This window comes from Papio anubis, chromosome 5, assembly GCF_008728515.1.
Source record: "Papio anubis isolate 15944 chromosome 5, Panubis1.0, whole genome shotgun sequence".
Taxonomy (NCBI): domain Eukaryota; kingdom Metazoa; phylum Chordata; class Mammalia; order Primates; family Cercopithecidae; genus Papio; species Papio anubis.
Genome location: NC_044980.1, coordinates 50,112,350 through 50,135,957, shown reverse-complemented (window position 1 = coordinate 50,135,957; position 23,608 = coordinate 50,112,350). Strand labels below are relative to the sequence as shown.

Below are 23,608 nucleotides of genomic sequence, written 5' to 3'. Positions count from 1 at the left end.
GGCTCACGCCTGTAATCCCAGCACTTCGGGAGGCCGAGGTGGACGGATCACCTGAGGTCAGCAGTTCAAGACCAGCCTGACCAACATGGAGAAACCCCTTCTCTACTAAAAATACAGAATTAGCTGGGCGTGATGGCGCATGCCTGTAACCCTAGCTACTCAGGAGGCTGAGGCAGGAGAATTGCTTGAACCCGGGAGGTGGAAATTGCTGTGAGCAGAGATCACGCCATTGAACTCCAGCCTGGGCAATAAGAGCGAAACTCTGTCTCAAAAAAAAAAAAAAAAGAAGTCACCATTTCTTACTTTGTACTGTCCTTCAGATAGTTCATCAGTTTGTAGGATAATACTGGGTTTCACTGTTTTAAGTAATTAAAAACTGTCATTCTAAGTTAAGATTCACAAACTAGGTTAAGATTGCCATTTGGGATATTATGCCTACTTTCTTTACCCTTGGCTCTCATTCCTAAGTCTTGCCATTGTGATTTTATGTGACTTGGAAATAGAAGGGAAGGAGCAAGGTGAAGATTTACCTCCTTGAGTATCTTGGCAGTGAAGCATATCACACCATATTTCTCCTCTGGCCACCTGTCTTGTTACTTGGCTGTCCTCGACTTACAAAAATTTAGTGTCTCAGTAAACTCAGCAACCTTGTTCTGCTGTAGGACTGGCTGGCTTTTCTCTCTCTATTTTGCTCCCAAATTGGGTAAGAATAATAACCTAATTGTTTGTTTTTCCAGTTTATGTATCTGAGTTCATTTTGTCTTTTTGTCTAGTAGATTTTTTTCTAATGGCCATTAGCTCAGTATTTTGAAGGTGAAGGGGTCCAGTATTTTATTATGTTCTAAGAGATACAAGTATTAATATATTCTTATAATTCTAATTTGATTATAGCTACTTTTATGGGAGTAAAATGATAGAAAAATCTAGCATAAAATCTAGGATTTAGTTTAAGGAGATACTTCTTTTTCTAAAAAATAAATCCCACCATAACTGGTTACTTAAATTTTAGCCATTCAGCTTAGGAGAAACTGTGTGCAGGGAAGTACTGCCACTTGGATGACAATAGACAGTGTTACTGTACTATATGAAGTACTAAGTAGTTGTAGCCATGATTTTGAGCAACTATTGCCAGATAAAGTTTCTTTTTCTTTAAAAAAACTTGCCCCTGTATTTGAGGAGATAATTGCTTGAGAGTGAATAAATTAATTGTAATAATAATATATATATTTTTTTGAGATGGAGTTTTGCTCTTGTCGCCCAGGCTGGAGTGCAGTGGTGTAATATTGGCTCACTGCAATCTCTGCCTCCCAGGTTCAGGTGATTCTCCTGCCTAACTCTCCTGAGAAGCTGGGACTATAGGCGTGTGCCGCCATGCCCAGCTAATTTTTGTATTTTTTAGTAGAGATGGGGTTTCACCATATTGGCCAGGCTGGTCTTGAACTCCTGACCTCAAGCAATCTACCCTGCTTCAGCTCGGGTTCAAGCGATTCTCCTGCCTCAGCCTCTCAAGTAGCTGGAATTACAGGTGCTTGTCACCACGCCCAGCTAATTTTTGTATTTTTAGTAGAGATGGAGTTTCACTGTGTTGGCCACCTGGCAACATGCACCTGGCCCATAATCTTTTATTAATTAAAAAAAAATGATTATAAAGTAGAAAGAGAAAATAAATAGCCCTTAGTTCTACTACCTGAAGACAACTACTGGTGGCATTTTGATGTTTCCTTTAGTTTGATAGTTTTTTTTTTGTTGTTGTTGCTGCTGTTTGTTTTTTATTTTTATTTTTTTTGAGATGGAGTCTTGCTCTGTTGTCCGGGCTGGAGTGCAGTGGCACAATCTCGACTCAGTGCAACCTCCGCCTCCCAGGTTCAAGCAATTCTCCTACCTCGACCTCCCAAGTAGCTGGGACTACAGGCATGCACCACCACACCTGGCTAATTTTTGTAGTTTTAGTAGAGACGGTGTTTTACCATGTTGGCCAGGCTGGTCTCAAACTCCTGACCTCAGGTGATCCACCTGCTTTGTAATCCCAAAGTGCTGGGATTACAGGCGTGGGCCACCACACCCAACCTAGTTTGACAGTTTTTATGTCATTGTGAGCACACCACAGATTTAGTTTTGTGCTTTGTTTTTTTACTTATCTTTATAACAAATTTTTTTTTTTTTAGTTATAGTATTATAATATCAAACAGCTTAAATAGCAATAAGGCTAAATTTTTTTATTTAAGGAGTGGAAAAAGAGTATCAATCTTTGAGTTCTTGGGTATTAATTCCTGTGAGTCTGCTGTTAGAATTGACCTGGAAAAATATTTTAATGCCAATGATTTATTTATTTGTTTGTTTTGAGATGGAGTCTTGTCCTGTTGCCCAGGCTGGAGTGCAGTGGCATGATCTTGGCTTACTGCAACTGCAACCTTCCCCTCCTTGGTTCAAGCAATTCTCCTGCCTCAGGTTCCTGAGTAGCTGGAACTACAGACATGTACCACCATGCTCAGATAATTTTTTGTATTTTTTTTTTTTGAGACGGAATCTCACTCAGTTGCCCAGGCTGGAGTGCAGTGGCACGATCTTGGTTCACTGCAAGCTCCCCCTCCCGGGTTCACACCATTCTCCTGCCTCAGCCTCCCAAGTAGCTGGAACTACAGGCGCCCGCCGCCACGCCCGGCTAATTTTTTGCATTTTTAGTAGAGACGGGGTTTCACCGTGTTAGCCAGGATGGTCTCGGTCTCCTAACCTCGTGATCCGCCCGCCTCGGCCTCCCAAAGTGCTGGAATTACAGGTGTGAGCCAGCACACCCGGCCAATGTTTTGTATTTTTAATAGAGGCAGGGTTTCACCATATTGGTCAGGCTGGTCTTGAACTTCTGACCTCAGGTGATCCGCCAGCCTTGACCTCCCAAAGTACTGGGATTACGGGCATGAGCCACCACTCCTGGCCTGATGCCAATTTATTTTTAATTAAAGAAGTAGTATTTGGCCAGTTTCTGGGCCTTAAATGTGCTTGAATGTGCAGGAAGGGATTCTTGCAAATTCTTGGGGTAGATTTGTTTGTTTTAATAGTTTGTGTATAACATCTGTTGTTATATATAGAAAATAACTTATTTTCTATAAAATGAATTATTTATGCTTAATGTAACTTTAATATAATATGCCTTATAATTTGATCAGAAATAAGATTTCGGGTGATAGAAAATCTGTATTTTAAAGCAGTGATTTATTTTTACAATGCAGGGTTCATAATCTTTTTAAAAAATATATTCTCTACTGTTTCTTCTTTAGCTATCCAAAAAGGTGCCACATTCAGAAAACTATAGATTTCTGCATTATTTGGCTTTTACATTTTTTTGTTGTTGTTGTTTTTGGATTTTAATGATCCATATTAGATTCGACACCAGACTTTTTTTTTTTCCCATCATTTTTCGCTTTGTGTAGTTCTACCTTCTCCCTTGGTAATTTGTTATATATTTTTATAAATTCTTATGTTTCTAGAAAAAGGTAAGACTTTTTGTTTGCAAACTTTCAGAGTAATGTTAGTAACAATAAAGTTAGTATTAAATTCATATGTTGCAATGAATAATATAGTTTGTCTAAATTTAAAAATTTATAGTTTCAGGATACAAAACTTGCCTATGTTTAATAGGCTATTTTAAATTGACTTGAGTACCAACTGTAAGTAGTTGCTTTTCTTAAGTCATGATTACTGTATGACATAACCTTTTAGCAAAAATATTTAGCCTAAAATAACAGTATAGCCAATGCTTGTGACCAACTTATAAAACTCTTTCTAAAGAGTGATTGTATTATTCATGGTGACCTAAAACTGGAAATGTACATGGATGTTTGTGAAAAGGGCTTAATCACTTTTTTTTTCAGGCGGAGTCTCGCTGTGTTGCCCAAGCTGGAGTGCAATGGTGCGATTTTGGCACGCTGCAACCTCCACCTCCCGCGTTCAAGCGATGCTCCTGCCTCAGCCTCCTGAGTAGCTGGGATTACAGGCGCATGCCACCAACGCCCGGCTAATATTTGTATTTTTAGTAGAGATGGGGTTTCACCATGTTGGTCAGGCTGGTCTCGAACTCCTGACCTCATGATCTGCCCACCTCGGCCTCCCAAAGTGTTGGGATTACAGGTGTGAGCCACCGCACCCGACCAAGGCTTAATCACTTTATATATTTTATTTTATTGTATTATATTTTTTGAGATGGAGTCTCACTCTTGCCCAGACTGGAGTGTAGTGGTGTGATCTCAGCTCACTGCAACCTCCGCCTCCCGGGTTCAAGTGCTTCTCCTACCTCAGCCTTCCGAGTAGCTGGGACTACAGGCCCGTGCCACTATAACTGGCTGATTTTTTGTATTTTTAGTAGAGATGGGGTTTCACCATGTTGGCCAGGCTGGTCTTGAACTGCTGACCTCAAGCAATCCACCCACCTCGGCCTCCCAAAGTGCTGAGGTTACAGGTGTGAGCCACCGCATCCAGCCACTTTATATATTTTATAACTTAGTGAAAAACAGATGACTACCTCAAAGAAAAATGGGGAAAGGGCATGACTAGAAAGCTGTCAGTAGAAGAAAATTGTCAAGAAATAGAAATAAATGCTTTAACATTTAACTTTTCTTAAGACTTAGTCTTAAGTTCATATTAAAGCAGCACTGAGAACACAGTTTGGCCTGTCACAGTAGCAAAGGTAAGAACTTTCCCAGCTTATCAAGCATAGAAAACAGGTGTTCTCATACACAAATCTGGCAGGGGTATAAATTGGCATTAAAAAGAGTGTATTGTTGGACCTATAAATTATACCGGAAGGAAGTTATCCTGGAAGTAAGTTTCATGTAGAGAATGAGTTACAAGACAGTTGATTACAGTACTTTTTATAGAAGAAAATTGGAAATAAATAATTTAGCTATAGGGGACTATTTTATGATTTATTCTAGTGATGAAATATTATATTCATTTCATAATTTTTGATAATATTGACATGGAAAGATTTTTGTAATAATTGAGAGTAAAGGGAGAAGAATAGTAATGGTTCCCTCTGAATAGTGGGATTATTAGTATATGATATATTTTCTTTTTTTTTAATGTCATAAGTTTATTGACAAACATATGTAGTATGCCATGAGTTAGAGTTTGATCCATTTCCAGAGGCTGTATCTCTTAAAATGCTCTTCATTTCTGTTAAATGGATGAACTGAAACATCCTTATGATTTAAGCAGTTGGTGTCTTACTATAAGGAAGGGTGCAGCAAATGCAGATCCAAAGTACAAACACATCTTAACTAGTAACGCCCACTTGTTTTCCACTGAAAATGGCAAATTCTTCCCAGGGCCCTCCTCATAGTGGCTCCTACGGACCACAGAGGTTGTGAACCTCCGGATGCTGTGGCCCAACATAGCGCTGCTGGAAGCTCCGCGAAAGGCACAGAGACTGAGGACAGATGAAATGGCGGCACCTCACCAAGACCGAGATATTTTCATTTTATCTCTTATATTTTCTGTTTTTTCCCCTCCCTTGAACATTGTTTTTTCAAATAAGGAAGCCTATTTTTATTTTTTAAAAACCCATTAGAAATTTTTCTGTTTTCATTTTCATATACCTGCAGTTTAAATGCCTTAACTATATACCCATTTTTACATAGTATTGTGGAAGCTTATCTGTTATGTGTGTGGATTTTGTCTGTTTCTAAGAAAGTGCCAAAAGAAAAAAAAAAAGATAAAAATAACTGTATTTTGAGAATTCGCAGTAAATCAAACTTCACTCCTTGTCCTGTGGCTCAGCATCTTATGTAGCTGACTAGTCTTTTTGGAAGTGATTGGTTGTCTATGAACCTGAGTGTACCTACACAAACAAATGTAACTCCTTGAATGTGGAAAGTTTGTCTTGCGTGTTGCAGCATGCTATAATTCAATTCTGACATTAACTGCCTGGAGTTAACATGAGACTCCACGGATTTAAGGTCATTGTCCCCAGTAAGACTGCTCTCACTGTAGTTTTCAGGTGCAAATTTGAAGTTCCCCAGGTTGTAGCTCTGGGGGTTCCTGTGACCCTGTCAGGTTTGGTAATTGGCTAAAACAACTCATAGAACTCAGGAAATCATTTTACTTATGATTATAGTTTTATTATAAGGAATCAGAGTGAGCCAAATTAAGATACACAGTCAAGGTCTCAGGGTGGAGGACAGCCTGAATGTAGAGCTTTTCTGTCCTCTCCCAGTGGCATCAAGATGTGTCACTTTCCTGGCACATTGATGTGTTCACCAACCAGGCAGCTCCTGCAACCTTCAGTGTCCATTGTTTTTATTAGAGTTTTATTATGTAGTCATGATTGATTGAATCATTGGCCAACCAGTTGAACTTGATCTCTAGTTCCCCTCACCTCCTTGGAGGTTGAGTTGGTTTAAAGCCCTGTCCCTCTAATCACACGGTTAGTGTGACCAGCTCCCATCCTGAGTCATTCATTAGCCTAAACCCAAGTGTGAACCAAGGGGCTTAAGAATAACAAAGACACCCCTATTACTCAGGAAATTCTAAGGTTTTAGAGTCTCTCTCCCAGGGACAAAGGCCAGATTCTTTGTTATAGACTCCAGTCTCTGTACTTTTTACTCTGTAGCCTTGGTACCTTGAAAGTGTTTAAAGCACTCAGGTGTTGGTTTGATACAATTTAAGATTTTTAAAAAAGTTTTCATTTTTTCCTTTCAATCTGCCAACCCAAGTTTACTTAGGAGTTGGAGACTTTCCATCTAATATGGGTTTCTATTATTGAATAAATTTATTCTGATACTTGTTAAAATGGTTAAGGAAAACTTTACTCAAGACTATTGCACCTGGGGTGGAGAACTCAACTCTGACTACAACAAGGAGAAGGGGGGATTTATGGGTGAGGGGAATCAGTGGATGGAAAATCATGAAGAGGAGACATCAAGGGTAGGAGATTCTTGTTAAGGCAGGCCAAAGATTTGTATATCAAAGGTGGGGGATGAGGAATTTAATCATGTATCAAGGGTGTTCAGATATCAAGGATAAGGGGCTTCTTGCTAAGCTGACTTAGCAGGACTTTTGCTAAGACTGGGCCTGTCCTGTCCTTGCACACCACACAAGGACAGGCTGACATGAAAGGCCAAGGTTGAGGCCTAGTTGAGAAGAGGGTTCACAGCTGGTTAACTAATGTTTGGTCAACTGAAGAGCCTTTGTCACTATTAAAGATGAACTTTATCTTAAGTGTGCATTGCATAGTGAGTTAGTAGCTCATGGTAGAAAGACATCTATGTAAACGTATCTTAATATGCAAAAATCCTTTGTCCTAGGTTAATTCAGAAATATGCATTATTTAAATCCCATTATGTCTCCATTTAATAGACCTCTCCATTTAATAGACCAAGTATTGGTCTATTAAAATTCCTTTAGGATGTAGATTGTTACAGTTTTTGATTTGGGATTTTTGCAAAGTCATTCTAAGTGTTAAAAGTACAGAAATGGAAATAGCCTGTCAACCCAAAATTTCTAATAATTTTTTTTTTTTTGAGACAGAGTCTCCCTTTGTCACCCAGGCTGGAGTGCAGTGGTACATTCTTGGCTCACTGCAACCTCTGCCTCCTGGGTTTAAGCAATTCTTGTGCCTTAGCTAGGATTACAGGCACGTACCACCATGCCTGGCTAATTTTTGTATTTTTGGTAGAGATGGGGTTTCACTGTGTTGGCCAGGCTGGTCTTGATCTCCTGGCCTCATGTGATCCGCCCACTTTGGCCTCCCCAAAGTGCTGGGAATACAGGCATGAGCCGCTGCACCTAGCCTCTAATAATGTACTTTGAATTATCCTTTTCAACTGATGTTGTTTGTGTGTTAGCATAACAAAAAATGTCTAGCTTTTGTATACCATTAAGCATGTGTATTTTTCTGGTGTTGATTACTCAGATTTCTACTATAAATATTGCTAGTGTAATAATATATGGACAATATCCACAATTTTAAAGGATAAAATATGACTTTTTAAGAAATATTAAGAAATATTTTTTATTATTTTTGGTAGTCTAATTGCTCCTAAGTTAATTTTAAAAAATCACTTTTACTCCCTTTATTAACACCTGAGGGGAAATAACACAGGATATATTTTTTGGGTTGAATTGTTGTGGAATACCACATTTGTAAAGTTTGGAATTTGATAATGTTTTGGAAGATGAGGGAGATTATTTACTATAGATATGTGGATTTTCTGAAGTTCTTTGTTTTTGGTACATTATTTGAAAAAATAATGTTTTTTTAGAGAGCCTGCCCACAAAGCAGGTAACCGAGGTATAATTTTTATTGTTTTGAATAGCTTACTTAAATGGTAATAAGAAATTGATAGTCTTGAGGAAGAAAGAATGAATGGGTTAATATGTTTATTTTTATAAGGTGTAAAGTAATATATAAGTAAAGTGTTCTTATGGCAAAGTGGCTTTAGAATTTTACCCTGCATGGCAGAGGAGATTGGAGTTGGTTAGGTTTTATGGCATGGCACATCTTTCTTGCTGTCCTTTTCCTGTACTGGTGCAGGAAGCTGGTATCCAAACAGTCTGTTGCTCACATTTGTTTGTCATTTCTCCCTTGTTTTCATGGAAACACAGGTGCTGTGCTGCCATTTCTTATTTTCACCTCTATAGGCAGTAAGACAATAATCTTCACTAGAGTAGGGATGGTCTGTATTGCTCACGATTGTAACCTTAGTGGCACATAATAGGTGTTTAATAAATTGAGGTAGAAAATTTTATGAAAAACTGCAAAATGTGAAATAGAATAAGATTGTTGTTTATGTTTGATAATGACTACTACCATGAAAATTCAGCTTAACTCTGTGGAAACTGACCATATTTCTAAGTCATCTCTTACCTCATTAAAACAGTTTTTTGGGGAGTGAGGGGGGAAGGAGACTTATATTGAATGCGTATCCCGACTGGAGATATGTGTGTGTGTATGTGCGTATACTATGCATATATATGTGATATATATAAGATAGCACCCAAGGGGAAAATATAAATATATTTTTATAATATATATTTATATAAATATAAATATATGTCCATATAAATATAAAATATTTATAAAAATATATATTTTAATATTTATAAAAATATATTTTAATATTTATATGTTTATATATTTATATAAATATTAATGTATATTTATTTATATAAAAATATATTTTTATTTATATTTCCCCCTTTGGAGATATCTTATAATATGGGGGAGATGCCTATTAGAACTATAGAAATATAATACTGTGGAAATTGGTTTCCTAGGTTGGAAACAAGTTTTATTTTCTTGTTTACTTATTCTCATGTGTAGCTGCATTTCCTATCCACGCATTGTGGAAAGTACTGATTCTCAGTTCTTATGAGCAATTTTATTAACAAAATAGTAATAACTCCATTATTTGACAGTCTGGCTGATATGTCTGGGTTATTCAAGCGTCTAGCCTCCATCCACATTCTTCTCTCCTTGTTCAGGCATTAAGAGAAGAATGTATTTTCTGAAATATTTCACAAGTGGACACAATTCTTTCTATTACGTGGGTCTTTTGGTCTGCCTATGGGGTCTTTTCTTCTTCCGAACTATTGAGGCGGTACCTTATCTCACAGTAAATCCCAAGGTGCCTGTCATCTGTGTGTCAGGATTTCTCAGACTGTTGCCGCTGCTGTTATCCCTGAGGCAGTATGTCCCTTAGTGATATGCTACTGTGGTCTGTAAAGTTGCATGCCACTCTCTCCTGGGCATCTGGTATGTTTTAGATTTGTACAATGGAATACTGTTCAGCAACAAAAAGGAACAATATATCCATGGAACCAGTTTCCCAGTTTTGCTGGGTACTCCACCACCAATATTTCTTACTAAAACTGTTAGGATTGGTATTTTGGTTCCAAGATCCTGAGCATTTGTGCAAGAGGAAGTTAAAGAAGATGTGGTGTGACCATGTTCATATGTTGTCCTTTCCTGTCTCTAGTAAACGATGGTGAAGTGTTCTTGTGATATTTGGTTTGTGGAAGCCATAAGTTCCCATATCACATACTCTCTCTTGAACCATTATAAATATTCACTGTTAAAATATACAAAGTTGTGTTTATTTATAACTGAGTATGAGTTTACTATGCAGAGAACCTGAGTCATGAGCTAACTAGTGAATGTATCAAAAAGCGGAATGTGGGAATGTAAAAGGGTGCAACCACTTTGGAAAACAGTTTAGCAATTTCTTAAAAAGTTAAGCATCAATTTACCATATGACCTGGCAATCCCACCCACTTTCATTAGAAATGAAAACATATCTACAAAAATACTTGTATGTGAATGTTCATAGGATTAGTCGTAATACCACAAAACTGGAAGCAATCTAAATGTCCATTAACTGGTGAGTGGATAAACCAAATGTGGTATATACATATAACTGAATATTCATTAATAAAAAGGAACAAAATGCATGCTGTAACACAGATGAACCTCAAAAAAATTATGCTGAGTGATAAAAGCCACATATAAAATACTACATATTGTGTAATTCCATTTATATGAAATGTCTAGAAAAGGCAAATTTACGTAGAGACAGATAGCAGATGAGTGGTTGCCTGGGTTTGTTAGTGGGAGCAGGGATTGAATGCAAATAGGCTCAAGGGAATTTGGGGGGTAATGAAAATGTTCTAAAACTAGATTGTGGTGATGTTGCATCACAATATAAATTTACCAAAACCATTGAATTATATATATACTTAGACTGGATTAATTTTATGGTATGTAAATTATACCTCAATTAAAAAAAAGGGAGAGTGAAAATGAATTTTGCCAGCTCAAGTAATAAGAGAAACAGTGTTTGACGAGGGTAGTCATTTGAGAAGTGATGAAAGGGATTTAGAGATATAATCTTTCAGGTAAAAGGAAAAGGGTTTTTGACTGAATTGATAAACGAAGTTTTGCCTTGAAATCTTTAGTAAATGTCAAAGTTAACATCAAGTATCTATTTAAATGTTTGCATTTCTGCTCACTTTTCTACACTGTCTGGTGAAGTAAGTTGGTGGTGTGCAGTAACCCTTTTGGAATAGTTTATCAAGGATTTAATGTTTGTATCTTTCAATTCCACTTACATATATATCTTAAGGAAATTAGAAATGCAAACAAGAATTTGTATTCGGAAATGTTAACTATGGCATCATATAGGGTAATCAAAAAATTAAAAATAACCTACATGCTCTCAAAGTGGGAGGAATGGTTAAATTATAATTGTTTTTACTTTGTCTCTCTTACTTTCAAGGAGTAGAAATTCTTTCTAACTAGATTAAGTAAAATTGGGCTTTGTTGAAAAGGATACAAGGTGCTGTAATAACCCCAAGCAGCAAGATCACTGAGGCCTTTTGGCATTGGGGAACCACAGCTACCTTCCCATTTCACCCATTCAGGGACCAGGCTAGTCACTACTTCCTCCTCTGTAGACCTGCTTTGTTCTCAGCTTCTTCTTCAGCCAGTCTTCCTTGTACATGGCCCAGTGTTGTTTGCCACCTTGGACTTAATCAGTTTTTGTTACAATTCCCGTATTTCCAGAACAGGAATCTGAAAGAGCTGTTCTTTTTGAGCCTTAAGTGGGTGAGTGAGCAACCCGTGGTTTGGTCTTTTTCTTCATCACCTTTCAGGGGTCTGTGTTTAGATTTAGATAGTTAGTGAAAATGAAATGGCATTGGGTAATGGCGTTGATTCAGTACATCTTGACTGGGCACAGTGGCTCATGCCTATAATTCCAGCACTTTGGGAGACTGAGGCGGGTGGATCACCTGAGGTCAGGAGTTTGAGACTAGCCTGGCCAACATGGTGAAACCCCATCTCTACTAGTAATACAAAAAAATTAGCTGGGCGTGGTGGTGCTCACCTACTCTGGAGGTGCTACTCTGGAGGCCAAGGCAGGAGAATCGCTTGAACCTGGAAGGTGGAGGTTGCAGTGAGCCGAGATCACACCATTTTACTCCAGCCTGGGCGACAAGAGCAAAACTCTGTCTCAAAAAAAAAAAAAAAAAAAAATCTCATGGGCGTATTTGAGGAATGGCAAATATTGGCTATTATTTATTATCAATTTAAAAATATTTCTAAGGTCTTTGGTGTTGGCAACCTCTTTTCTTGATTCTCTCAACAGAATAGTGTGCATTTGTGGTAGATTCATGCTTATTTTCTCATATTTTCTTACCAAAACTTGCAGTCTGTGTGTTACCCTTTCTTATTAAAACCTCTTTTACTAAGACTGGCAATTGAAATCCCATTGGACGCCATATTGGGCACTGTGGACCAATCTCCACCTCCTGAATGCCCTCTCTTTCTAATGTGGCCACGATGTGGTTGCTGTCTCCTGACCTGCCCTTACCCCACTCAAGTCTGCCTTAGTGAATCTTCTTCCTCTCCTCTTCTTCCTCTGCTGTTGCTCTGTGCCTCACCCTCCACTTCTTTTCTCTTTATATACATCCTGTACAGTGTTTTGTACCTCTGTGACTTTAGAGACCCTTTATATCCCCAAATCTTTGTCTCTGTCCTAGACCCCTTCTGCTGAGATGGAGACTGTCACAACCACTGGCTTATCGAATATCATACTCAGAGGCATCACCAACTCTCCTTTTCTTTTGAACACTCAGAGTTCTTTGAACCTCAGTTTATTCTCTGCTATAATTACGTACTGTGCCTTATTCAATTTGTATTCCTGGTAGCACCTAGCAGAATTCCTTGCACAGTGGGTTTACTTAGTATTTGCCCACATGAATGTTTTTATTTTTTTAAATGGGCTATTATCCTTTGTATATGGTTTTATTTTGTTCCCCTAGTATCCTGAAAAATACCCACAAACTTTTTTTCTAAATCTAAGAATAATTTCTAACATGGTTTTTGTGGTTGGGGGGAAAAAAACCCTTAATATTAATGGACATACATGGTAATAGCATTTCTAAATACATTTGGGCCTGGGTATTTGGGCCTATATGTTTTCTCTGAGAATAAGGACACACAGCCTAGTGAGTTTTGGACTCTAATCCTATTATATGTGAATTTAGTTTCTGTCTTTTTTTTTTTAGACAGAGTCTCGCTGTGTCACCCAGGTTGGAGTGCAGTAGCACAGTCTCGGCTCACTGCAACCTCCACCTCCTGGGTTCAAGTGATTCTCCTGCCTCAGCCTCCCAAGTAGCCAGGACTACAGGCACATGCCACCATGTCCATGAATTTAATTTCTATACTAAATATACTATTCCAAAAGAAAGAAACGTTTATTGGAAAATGCAACCAATTCAGAAATATGCTTTGTAGACAGTAAAAGTTTCCATTATTTTGTGTAGACTGAATTGGATTATAGAGATAGTGGTTCTTTGGCTGGACACTATGGCTCATGCCTATAATCTCAACACTTTGGGAGGCTGAGCTGGGTGGATCACTTGAGGTCAAGAGTTTGAGACCAGCCCGGCCAACATGGCAGAACCCTTCTCTATTAAAAATACAAAAATTAGCCTGGGGTGGTGGCGGGTGCCTGTACTCCTGGCTACTTGGGAGGCTAAGGCAGGATAATTGCTTGAGTCCTAGAAGTGGAGGGTGCAGTGAGCTGAGATTCTGTCACTGCACCCCAGCCTGAGCAACAAAGCAAGACACCATCTCAAAAAAAAAGAAAAGAAAAAAGAAGTAGCGGTTATTTTTATGTACAAAATAAATTTGCTCATTGAGTTAGAGTATGGTTATTGATTAGGGGGCTAAGCATTTAGTTACTGTATGGGGCAACCAATAATAAAATCACAGTCCTGTGTGTTTACCTCCACAGTGCTCATAAGTGCAAAAGGTTTGTGCAAATTCTTTTGAAGTTATATTGTAACCATGGTATATGTATTGAAAACTTGGCCATTTTATCCCATTCCTATGAATGAAAACTATTTGGTGAATCAGAGGATAGTCTGAATTGGGATATGAGGGCCAGTATAAGTGTCAGCAAGGTCAGCTCTAGTTTATTTTTTTTTTGTTTTTTTTTTTTTTCTTTTAAGGCATAGCATTACTAGGAGTATAGCTTTGGGAACCTTGTAGCATCGTAAAGACTTTTTAAAGGGGTGACAGCTATTGGCAAATTGACTAATACAGAGAACTAAGCTTTGGTTCATGTATTCAGTGTCTGAATGAAAAATGGGAAGATCAATAAAAGAGCTAAGAGTGAAAGAAATGTGATTTCGTGTGCTTCTCCTTTTTAGCTCTTATAATAGATTGAACAGATTTGATATTTGTGGTAAATACACTCAGGCAGAGTGGCAGAGGCTTGGTTGTCATTTAGCCTTTAGGGCCTTAGTGGAGTTAATGAGAACTGCAAATGGTCATCAAGTCTTGGTGCTTCACAGAGAAGCAACACTTCTGCAGTGAGTGTGTTAGCTTAGTGGTTATGGTATTACTGCAGGGACATGGATCACTTAGGGAGATGAGCGTTTCAGGCCTGGGTCAGTCTTAAAGCAGATCTCACGTGGAGGGTTTCTGCTAACCTGCATCTCTTACAACACTAGTTAGTATGCTGTAGTATTAATCAGTAGGTCAAGTTCAGTGAAGTAAAGGATAATTGAATTCTTGAAGTTCACATTTAGGCAAAAAATTGGTATTTTAGGAGGTGAGTATAAGACATGATCTTTACAGAAAACACTGATGATAAAAACAGCGCTCTCTGTTAGGTGCCTTTGTGCTTGACTCCATCATCATCTTAAGAAACTAAGCTCAGGGCTGGGTGCAATGGCTCACATCTGTAATCCCAGCACTTTGGGAGGCTTAGGCCATAGGATCAGTTGAGCTCAGGAGTTCAAGATCAGCCTGGGCAACATAGCTGGACCTCATCTCTACTAAAAAATTAAAACAAAACAAAAAACTAGCTTAGCATGGTGGTGCGTGCCTGTGGTCCCAGCTGCTCGAGAAGCTGAAGCAGGAGGATAGCTTGAGCCCAGAAGATCGAGGCTGCACTTAGCTATGATCGTGCCATGGCACTGTAGCCTGGGTAACAGAATGAGACCCCGTCTCAAAAAAAAAAAAAAAAAAAAAAGAAACTTTATGTTCAGATTCCTCTTTTTATAGCAGCTTTCAGGCTGCTATAGACAATACAGAAATGAGTGGATAAAGTTTTATTTAGATACTGTGATAGCTTAGCCAGTGACAATGACCTATCCAAATGTGGAATGCTAAAATGTTTTCTTTTTGGAAGTGAAGCCCATGAAAAATTGGTTTTGAAGTAGTGTTAGAAACCTGGCGATTAAATGACAACAAGGACGTGAGAAGAGATTTTCCCAAAATCCATTTAGTGTGTTTGCACAGAAACAAAGGAAAGATAATTCTTTATTAAATTGGTTAATAGAGGATTTGAATGCTTTGTTTGCTGTAGACAAAACATCTTTATCTTAAAACTGTAATCTTTCCAACTTCTGTTGCATGCATTGCTGCATTTCCTTTTTTACATGTGCTCTCACTTATTTTCATGGCAAATGCATTTTTAAACAGAGTCTCTGGGATAATTATTGACATTAATTAGTTTTGGTATTTCTTTTTTAATGATATTTTCATTTATTCCCTTTTGCTAGCTGGATTGCCTTTTGCAATTCTTACTTCAAGGCATACCCCCTTCCAACGAGGAGTATTCTGTAATGATGAGTCCATCAAGTACCCTTACAAAGAAGACACCATACCTTATGCGTTATTAGGTGGAATAATCATTCCATTCAGTATTATCGTTGTAAGTTAAATCCACTTTTCCAAGTTTGTAACTATTGGGCCTTGGCTTAATTTTCTGTTATTCTTTTAATGCTTAAATGTATAACCCTCCAAAAACAATGTGTGCTTTTTAAACCTTTAATTGATGGTTTATTTGATCAAGATAATCTCAGCTATTTTAAGTGGAGTCAAAAAATAACAGTGTGTAATTATAAGAGCCAGGCACGGTGACATGCCTGTAGTCCCAGCTACTCAAGAGGCTGAGGCTGGAGGATTGCTTGAGTCTCCCAGTTGAAGACTATAGTATGTGGTGATCACATCTGTGAATAGCCATTATACTCCAGCCCAGACAACACTTCAACATCCCATCTTAAAAAAAAACAGAAAAAAAAAAAATGAAAAGAACCTTGCTGGATATGTATAGATTTTATGCTAATCTTTTCCATGTCACTGTTATTGTTAGAACTCTAATTTGTTATTGTTTTAATAATCTTGTGATCAATAGTTGAATGTTATAGCAATATGATTCTAGCATACTTTATACATAGGATATCATTTTATAATTTATTGTATCTGTGTGTATGTACCTACTGTTTTTGACTCTCCCTCTGTACTGAGTTCTAGAAAAGAAAAATTGCTAAGTGATGTTAAAACTTTATATAATGCATGCTTACTTTAAATAATTTTTAGATAATATACACAGGAGAGAAAAGCTGTAGTTCTATATATGATTAGTAGTGAATATGAAAGAATTTTTACTGGTACTGAATGCAAGACTGAGTCTTAAACTAAAATAGTAACTGTTGTTTTCCAGTATTTCAGGTAGAAATGCTTAAAGAATGTGTTTAGGGATAAGACTATCGACTGGACTACATGATTTTTATAATCTCTTATAAATCTTCTGCTTTATAAGCAGAAGGCTGGGTGCAGTGACTCACGCCTGTAATGCTAGCACTTTGGGAGGCGAGGCGGGCGGATCACCTGAGGTCAGGAGTGCGAGACCAGCCTGGTCAACCTGGCGAAACCCCACCTCTACTAAAAATACAAAAATTAGCTGGGTGTGGTGACACACACCTGTAATCCCAGCTACTCAGGAGGCTGAGGCAGGAGAATCACTTGAACCTAGGAGGCGGAGGTTGCAGTGAGCCGAGATTGCACCATTGTACTCCAGCCTGGGTGACACGATGAGACTCCGTCTGGGAAAAAAAAACAACAAAAAACCAGAAAATATGCTGGATGTGGTGGCTTATGCCTTTAATCCCAGCATTTGGGAGGCCAAGTCGGGAGGATCACTTGAGCCCCAAAGTATGAGACCAACCTGGGTAGCATAGCAAGACCGCTGCCTATATCCACCCCCCACTCACCCCCACTTCAAAAAAAAAAGGCCAGGCACGGTGGGCAGGAGCCTGTAGTCCCAGCTACTCAAAAGGCTGAAGCAGGAGGATCCCTTGAGCTCAGGAAGTTGAGGCTGCAGTGAACCATGATTGCACCACAGCATTCCAGCTTGGGCAGCAGAGTGAGACCCTCTCTCAAACACACACACACACACACACACACACACAGATTTTTTTTTTTTTTGATTAAAAAAATATATAGTTGTATCCAGGAGATAGGCCAAAGATGACAGCATGTATATCATATCTGTTTTTGGAGTTTATTTTAAAAAAAGAAAAACTTCTTAATTTAGAAATGTCTTAAGAATGATCGTAATACTTTATTAGCACTGAAAGTTAACTTGTAATTTGTGGTGCATAATTAGTAAAAGAAAACCTTTGCTATACAGATACTTGTTTTATAAGACTGTGAGCTCCTTGAAAGCAGAGATGATATCTTGTTCATCTTCGTGTCCTCACCACCTGGCATGGAGCCCAGCATGTCCTAGGTGCCTGAATGAAACTGTATGAAGGAACTATAGAGTAATTACACAGTAATGTTGGTGACTCTCCCGAAATACGGGGAAGTTTTAAGAAATCAGGTATTCTTTTAATCTAGATAATTTTTTACACTGAATTTTTACTGCTAAAAGAAAGCCTAGTCTATAATTCTTCCATTAAGGAGGGAGTAGGGTCTTTTTAAAAAAAGTATATATGTTTCTGAGTGATTGCTAAGCAATTAAATACGACATTTTTAGTAGGACTTTAGTTGCAAATAGCCAATTTCAGACAGGATTCAAATATTCAAATAAACAGTGCTAGAAATAGACTTGTCTTTCAATTCTGCCCTTTTTTTTGGTCTCAGTAAAAAAGGATGCCATGCAAACAGAACTACAGGAATTTGCTCTAGCCTGGAGGGCTGCAGTAGAGCAGGCCACTGATTGCTGGGCGCTGTGTTGATGTGCACAGCCTATACAGGGCTTGACAAAATGCTTAGTTAGCAAAAACTCATGAATTATATTTCATTAACTTGGAATTCTTTGCTATTTCTTTTCTTTTCTTTCTTTTTTTTGAGACAGAGTCTCGCTGTGTTGCCTGGGCTTGGAGTGCAGTGGCGCAATCTTGGCTCACTGCAAACTCTGACTCCTGGGTTCAAGCGATTCTCTTGCTTCAGCCTCCCAAGTGGCTGGAATTACAGGCGCCCGCGACCACATCCAGCTGATTTTTGTATTTTTAGTAAAGATGGGGTTTCACTATGTTGGCCAGGATGGTCTTGAGCTCCTGACCTCATGATCCACCCGCCTCAGCCTCCCAAAGTGCTGGGATTACAGGTGTGAGCCACTGTGCCCGGCCTATTCTTTACTCTCTCAACATAACCTGTGAGAAAGTTATCTTTACATTTAATAAAATGGCAAGTAAATTAATAGATAAGTACAGACTGCTTTAAAAAGAACAGATTGTTTAAACGTACTGTTATTCATCTCTACAGTATCACTGAAAACAAACACTGCTTAGGGCAGTGGTTTTATATATGTATGTTTTGATTAATTGATTGACAGAGTCTTTCTCTGTCACCCAGGCTTGGAGTGCAGTGGTGTGATCAGAGCTCACTGCAGCCTGGACCTCCTGGGCTTAAGTGATCCTCCTGCTTCAGCCACCTGAGGAGCTGGGACCACAGGTGTGCACCACCACAACCGCCTAATTACATTTTTTTTTTTTAAGAGATACAATCTCTCTGTGTTGCGCAGGCTTGTGTCTCAAACTCCTGGGTTCAAGCAACCCTCCTGCCTCAACATCCCGAAGTGCTGGGATTATAGGTGTAAGCCATCATGCCCAGCCTTATGTGCTAAATTAACATAATTCTATTTTATTCATTAACTCAGCCTCTTTCAGGCAATGCTCAGTTAGACTTGTATACATTTAACTTCGTTTACTAGAAAGTAAATCATTTATTTAAAAAAATCGCCATGATTAAGATTGCACACCAGGGCCTTGACATGAGTTGCAAATGATTCATTAATAAATGAGTGATTGAGGGAACCTGGCCGGTAGAGAACCAGGATTATTATAGTTTCTCAGAAGACATGGGATAATTTCAGTAAGGAGGAAGTGGTCAGTGAAGTCAAATATACCGAGAAGTTAAAGTAAGTGAGAGTTGATAAAAATCTGTTTGATCTGGCTGGGTGCGGTGGCTCACTCCTGTAATCCCAGCACTTTGGGAGGCCGAGGTGGGTGGATCACAAAGTCAGGAGTTCAAGACCAGCCTGGTCAAGATAGTGAAACCTCTTCTCTACTAAAAAGACAAAAATTAGCTGGGCGCAGTGGTGGACATCTGTAATCCTAGCTACACAGGAGGCTGAAGCAGGAGAATCGCTTGAACCTGGGAGGCAGATGTTGCAGTGAGCCGAGATTGTGCCACTGCACTCTAGCCTGGGCAACAGAGCAAGACTCTATCTCAAAAAAAAAAAAAAGAAAAAAAAAGAAAGAAAATCTGTTTGATCGGATGAGACAATTTTGACTTTTGTGAAAAAATCAGTAGAATAAAGGAAATGGAAGTGGTTAGAGATACTTAGGAGGGAGAAGAAGATGTGGAGATGTGCCATTGATTTTAGATTGTTCTTTTGGGAAGATGGGCCCTGAATGAAAGATACAAAATCATAGGGACAGTGTAGAAACATAAAACTATCTTGGTTGATGGAGATTTAAAGGGGATGGTAAGAGAATACTATGGGAGACAGGTTTAAAAAGGTTGAATCACTCTGATTTAGATAATTATTAGCTTTGAACTTCATAAGTATTGTTTTACTCCTCCAAACATTATTTTTATTTCTTTGATAATTTATCATATCCTAGAATCTGAGTAAATAATACATTATAAATAATCTCAGTTTTAGGATTAGGCCACACTTGGCTTAGCTGTTGACTTCATGAAAGGTTAAGAATTGGCATAAATGGCTCAAAGGTCAGGATAAGGAATTGAAATGAAACAAAACAATATGGCTATCTTGTGTGGATCAAATGGGCAGACACATCTCTGCATTTAATTCAGAAGAATTAATTTAGAACTCCTCTATTGTCTGCTTCTCTCAGTGATGTAAGTTAACCTAGCATTTGCTGGCTTTAGAGACTTCCCTGCATTCCCAGTATTAATGGTTAAGTATCAGCTTATACTGCTTCTGAAGATCAGCTTTTAATCTGTGCCCAGTATTCTGAATATTCCTAGCAAACTCATTTTCTGTCATCACTGGCAAGAGCCAGGATTTGGGTGGCCATAAACTATGATGATTATGACTAGGAAGACTCACAAAACATACTACCTGCTTTTGGAAAATAGTCGAGTGCCAGCTGATAGCTGAGATGTGGAAGAACAGCTGATACCTGAGATGTGGAAGTTTCAACTGCTAAAACTGTGGTTGATTAATATACTTGATATGTTTTCAAGAATCAAAGATTAATTCCAAAATGAAATGTTAGATAAGTTCTTTCTGGCTACTAATCTCTGAGGAAATACTGGGACCCCTTCCTGGCATAAGGAGGCAATGTATACTGAAATGGAAAGGGCTCTTCTGTTGGCAGTCAGGGATAACCCTAAGCAAAATTGTATAGGAATGGCATTCCTGGAAGTACGTATAGTTTTCCTCTCCTGTGACCTGTTCTCAGAAAAGAATCTGATTAATTCATTCACATTAAGGACTGTAATTAGAACTGTATTTTTATGGGGCTTAATGTGTAAACTAAGGGCATTTGCTGTTTACCCAAGGCAGTACCTGCCACTAAAATTTATTGACCACCTACTTTGTTTAGGTCACTCTGGTGATAGGAGGTTTCTGTTCAGCAATTAAGAAATCCTCCTTACCTTGTAGAGTTCAGAGTCTCATTGTCAAAGTTATAACATTCTAATTATGGAACTCTAGGAGTCATTGAGCCAGAATAAGGAAAGGATTTTAGGTATCAGATTCTTGAAATCCCTTTCAGGAAGCAACCATTTATTTTACTTATGGTAAGACTTACCCTGAAGACAGTTGATCCTCATTAAATGGAAATGTTTGAATGCTTTATAAAATTGTTTATATAAATTTAAGGTGAAGTAGAGAAACTAGTAATGTATTTCAAGTCAAGCTTTGCTACTTATATTCTCTCCACACAGATTAGCAAACCCACTGTTCAGACTATTCTGTGTTTAAGTGGTTTTTGTTGTTGTTGTTGTTGTTTTTAATTATTATTTTTTTGAGATGGAGTCTTGCTGTGTCGCGCTGAGGCTGGAGTGCAGTGGCGCCATCTTGGCTCACTGCAGCCTCCACCTGCCAGGTTCAAGCGATTCTCCCGCCTCAGTCTCCCAAGTAGCTGGGGATTATAGGCGCCTGCCACCACTCCTGGCTAATTTTTGGTATTTTTAGTAGATACGGGGTTTCACCATATTGGCCAGGCTGGTCTCGAACTCCTGACCTCAAATGATTCACCCGCCTCTGCCTCCCAAAGTGCTGGGATTACAGGAGTTGAGCCACAGTGCCTGGCCTTAGCTGTTTATTTTGGTCTCAGGTATCTAGAGTCTTACTGTCTTTTTTAATAGCAAATGTTACTATTTATAATGTTGCCATTCAGTATTCTTTGAATTCTCAGGATACTGGTTTGTTAACTTGTAAAGCATCAGAAACCTTTTTATACTTTTAAATTAGTGACTAAGAGTCCCATCCCACCCCTTGGGCCTCCAGCAGAGGTCACCTGGAAGGCAGGACTGGTATATCCTGTTAGCTAAATCCCTGCCCTCTGTATCCTCTAGCAATCCTCCCTGAAATGATTTTACCCTTTTTAATATGGTGGATGTCTTTGATTCAAAGGAATATTTGAGAAAAATGAAGACTCTGTCAGGTAAAAGTACTTATACACAGGAGTTTCTGATTGGGGAAGTATGTATGTATGTATTTATCGAGATGGAGTCTTGCTCTTGTTGCCCAAGCTGGAGTGCAATGGCACAATCTCGGCTCGCTGCAACCTCCGCCTGCCACGTTCAAGTGATTCTCTTGCCTTAGCCTCCCAAGTAGCTGGGATTACAGGCACCTTCTTCGATGCCTGGTTGTTTTTTTGTAATTTTTGTAGAGACAGGGTTTACCATGTTGGCCAGGCTGGTCTCGAACTCCTGACTTCGGGTGATCCACCCGCCTTGGGCTCCCAAAGTGCTGGGATTACAGGCATGAGCCACCACGCCCAGCCGGAAGTTTGTTTTTTGGACAAGCCATAGTTTTTGTCCTCCAGGATATATCTCTTTCTACTTTTTAAAACTCTGTTTGTTTGAATACAAGAAAAAAAAATGATCTTGTTATTTTAGGTAAGCAATGATATGTTTTTGGCCCAGCCATGGCTTTGTGAATAATGTTCACCATTGATAAGACACCTTTTTTGTGGTTTAGAATTGGATATCTGAAGTTGACTCTCCATTGTAAAGAAAAAAGGGGCTGGGACAGTTTTTAAAACAAAGATCTTTTTGTGATTTACCATTTTCTTCTTCCCCACTATGTTTCGTTTTGTTTAAAGTGCCTGCTTGCTACTTTAACATGTTATTTTTCTGTTTCTTTTTCAGATGATTCTTGGAGAAACCCTGTCTGTTTACTGTAACCTTTTGCACTCAAATTCCTTTATCAGGAATAACTACATAGCCACTATTTACAAAGCCATTGGAACCTTTTTATTTGGTGCAGCTGCTAGTCAGTCCCTGACTGACATTGCCAAGTATTCAATAGGCAGACTGCGGCCTCACTTCTTGGATGTTTGTGATCCAGATTGGTCAAAAATCAACTGCAGCGATGGTTACATTGAAAACTACATATGTCGAGGGAATGCAGAAAAAGTTAAGGAAGGCAGGTGAGTGTTAAATCGCTAATGCTTGTTTAATCTTGTATATTCTTGGAATAGAAGGTTTCAGTGACTGGAAGATAAGCCATGCACTGGCTTAAAAAGAGAAGTTAGTGTTATCACTGGGAGGTGAATTTTGATCTTTTTTTTTTTTTTTTTTTGAGACAGAGTCTTGCTCTGTCGCCCAGGCTGGAGTGCAGTGGCGCGATCTCGGCTCACTGCAAGCTCCGCCTCCCGGGTTCACGCCATTCTCCTGCCTCACCTCCCGAGTAGCTGGGACTACAGGCGCCCACAACCGCGCCCGGCTAATTTTTTGTATTTTTAGTAGAGACGGGGTTTCACCGTGGTCTCGATCTCCTGACCTTGTGATCCGCCCGCCTCGGCCTCCCAAAGTGCTGGGATTACAGGCGTGAGCCACCGCGCCCGGCCGAATTTTGATCTTGTTTGAATTGTTCTCTCTCCTCATGCCTTATTCCTTTTTTATTGCTGTCTTCCATTTAAGAGTGTTTTACTGCAGTTCTTTTTTTCATCGCCAGCATATAAGAATGTTAAATGAACCTTATAGATCGTTTAGGGTCAGCAAACTTTTTCTTAAGATGCCAGATAGCAAATGTGTATATATATATACACATTTGTGTGTGTGTGTGTGTGTGTGTATATATATATATATAAATTTTTTTTTTTTTTT

General features: G+C 38.8%; 2 protein-coding genes across 5 annotated transcripts in view; one reads left to right on the top strand and one right to left on the bottom strand.

The window, feature by feature from the left end:
• LOC116274897 (phospholipid phosphatase 1) overlaps positions 1-23,069 on the top strand; it is a 65,471-nt gene extending 42,402 nt beyond the window's left edge. The window contains exons 2-3 of one of the 4 annotated variants that reach the window (XM_031666162.1): positions 15,568-15,719; positions 22,649-23,058. In XM_031666162.1, the coding sequence (XP_031522022.1) occupies positions 15,568-15,719; positions 22,649-22,933 (437 nt within the window). In that variant the 3' untranslated portion in view covers positions 22,934-23,058. Of the gene's footprint in view, positions 1-15,567; positions 15,720-22,648 lie in introns of all 4 variants that reach the window. The other 3 variants (XM_031666163.1, XM_031666161.1, XM_031666164.1) reach the window with 3 other exon arrangements.
• LOC116274898 (cytochrome c oxidase subunit 7C, mitochondrial-like) lies at positions 5,127-5,453 on the bottom strand. The gene has a single exon (XM_031666165.1). The coding sequence runs from the start codon at positions 5,386-5,388 to the stop codon at positions 5,197-5,199; it is 192 nt and encodes a 63-aa protein (XP_031522025.1). The 5' UTR covers positions 5,389-5,453; the 3' UTR covers positions 5,127-5,196.
• Positions 23,070-23,608: the final 539 nt, after the last annotated feature.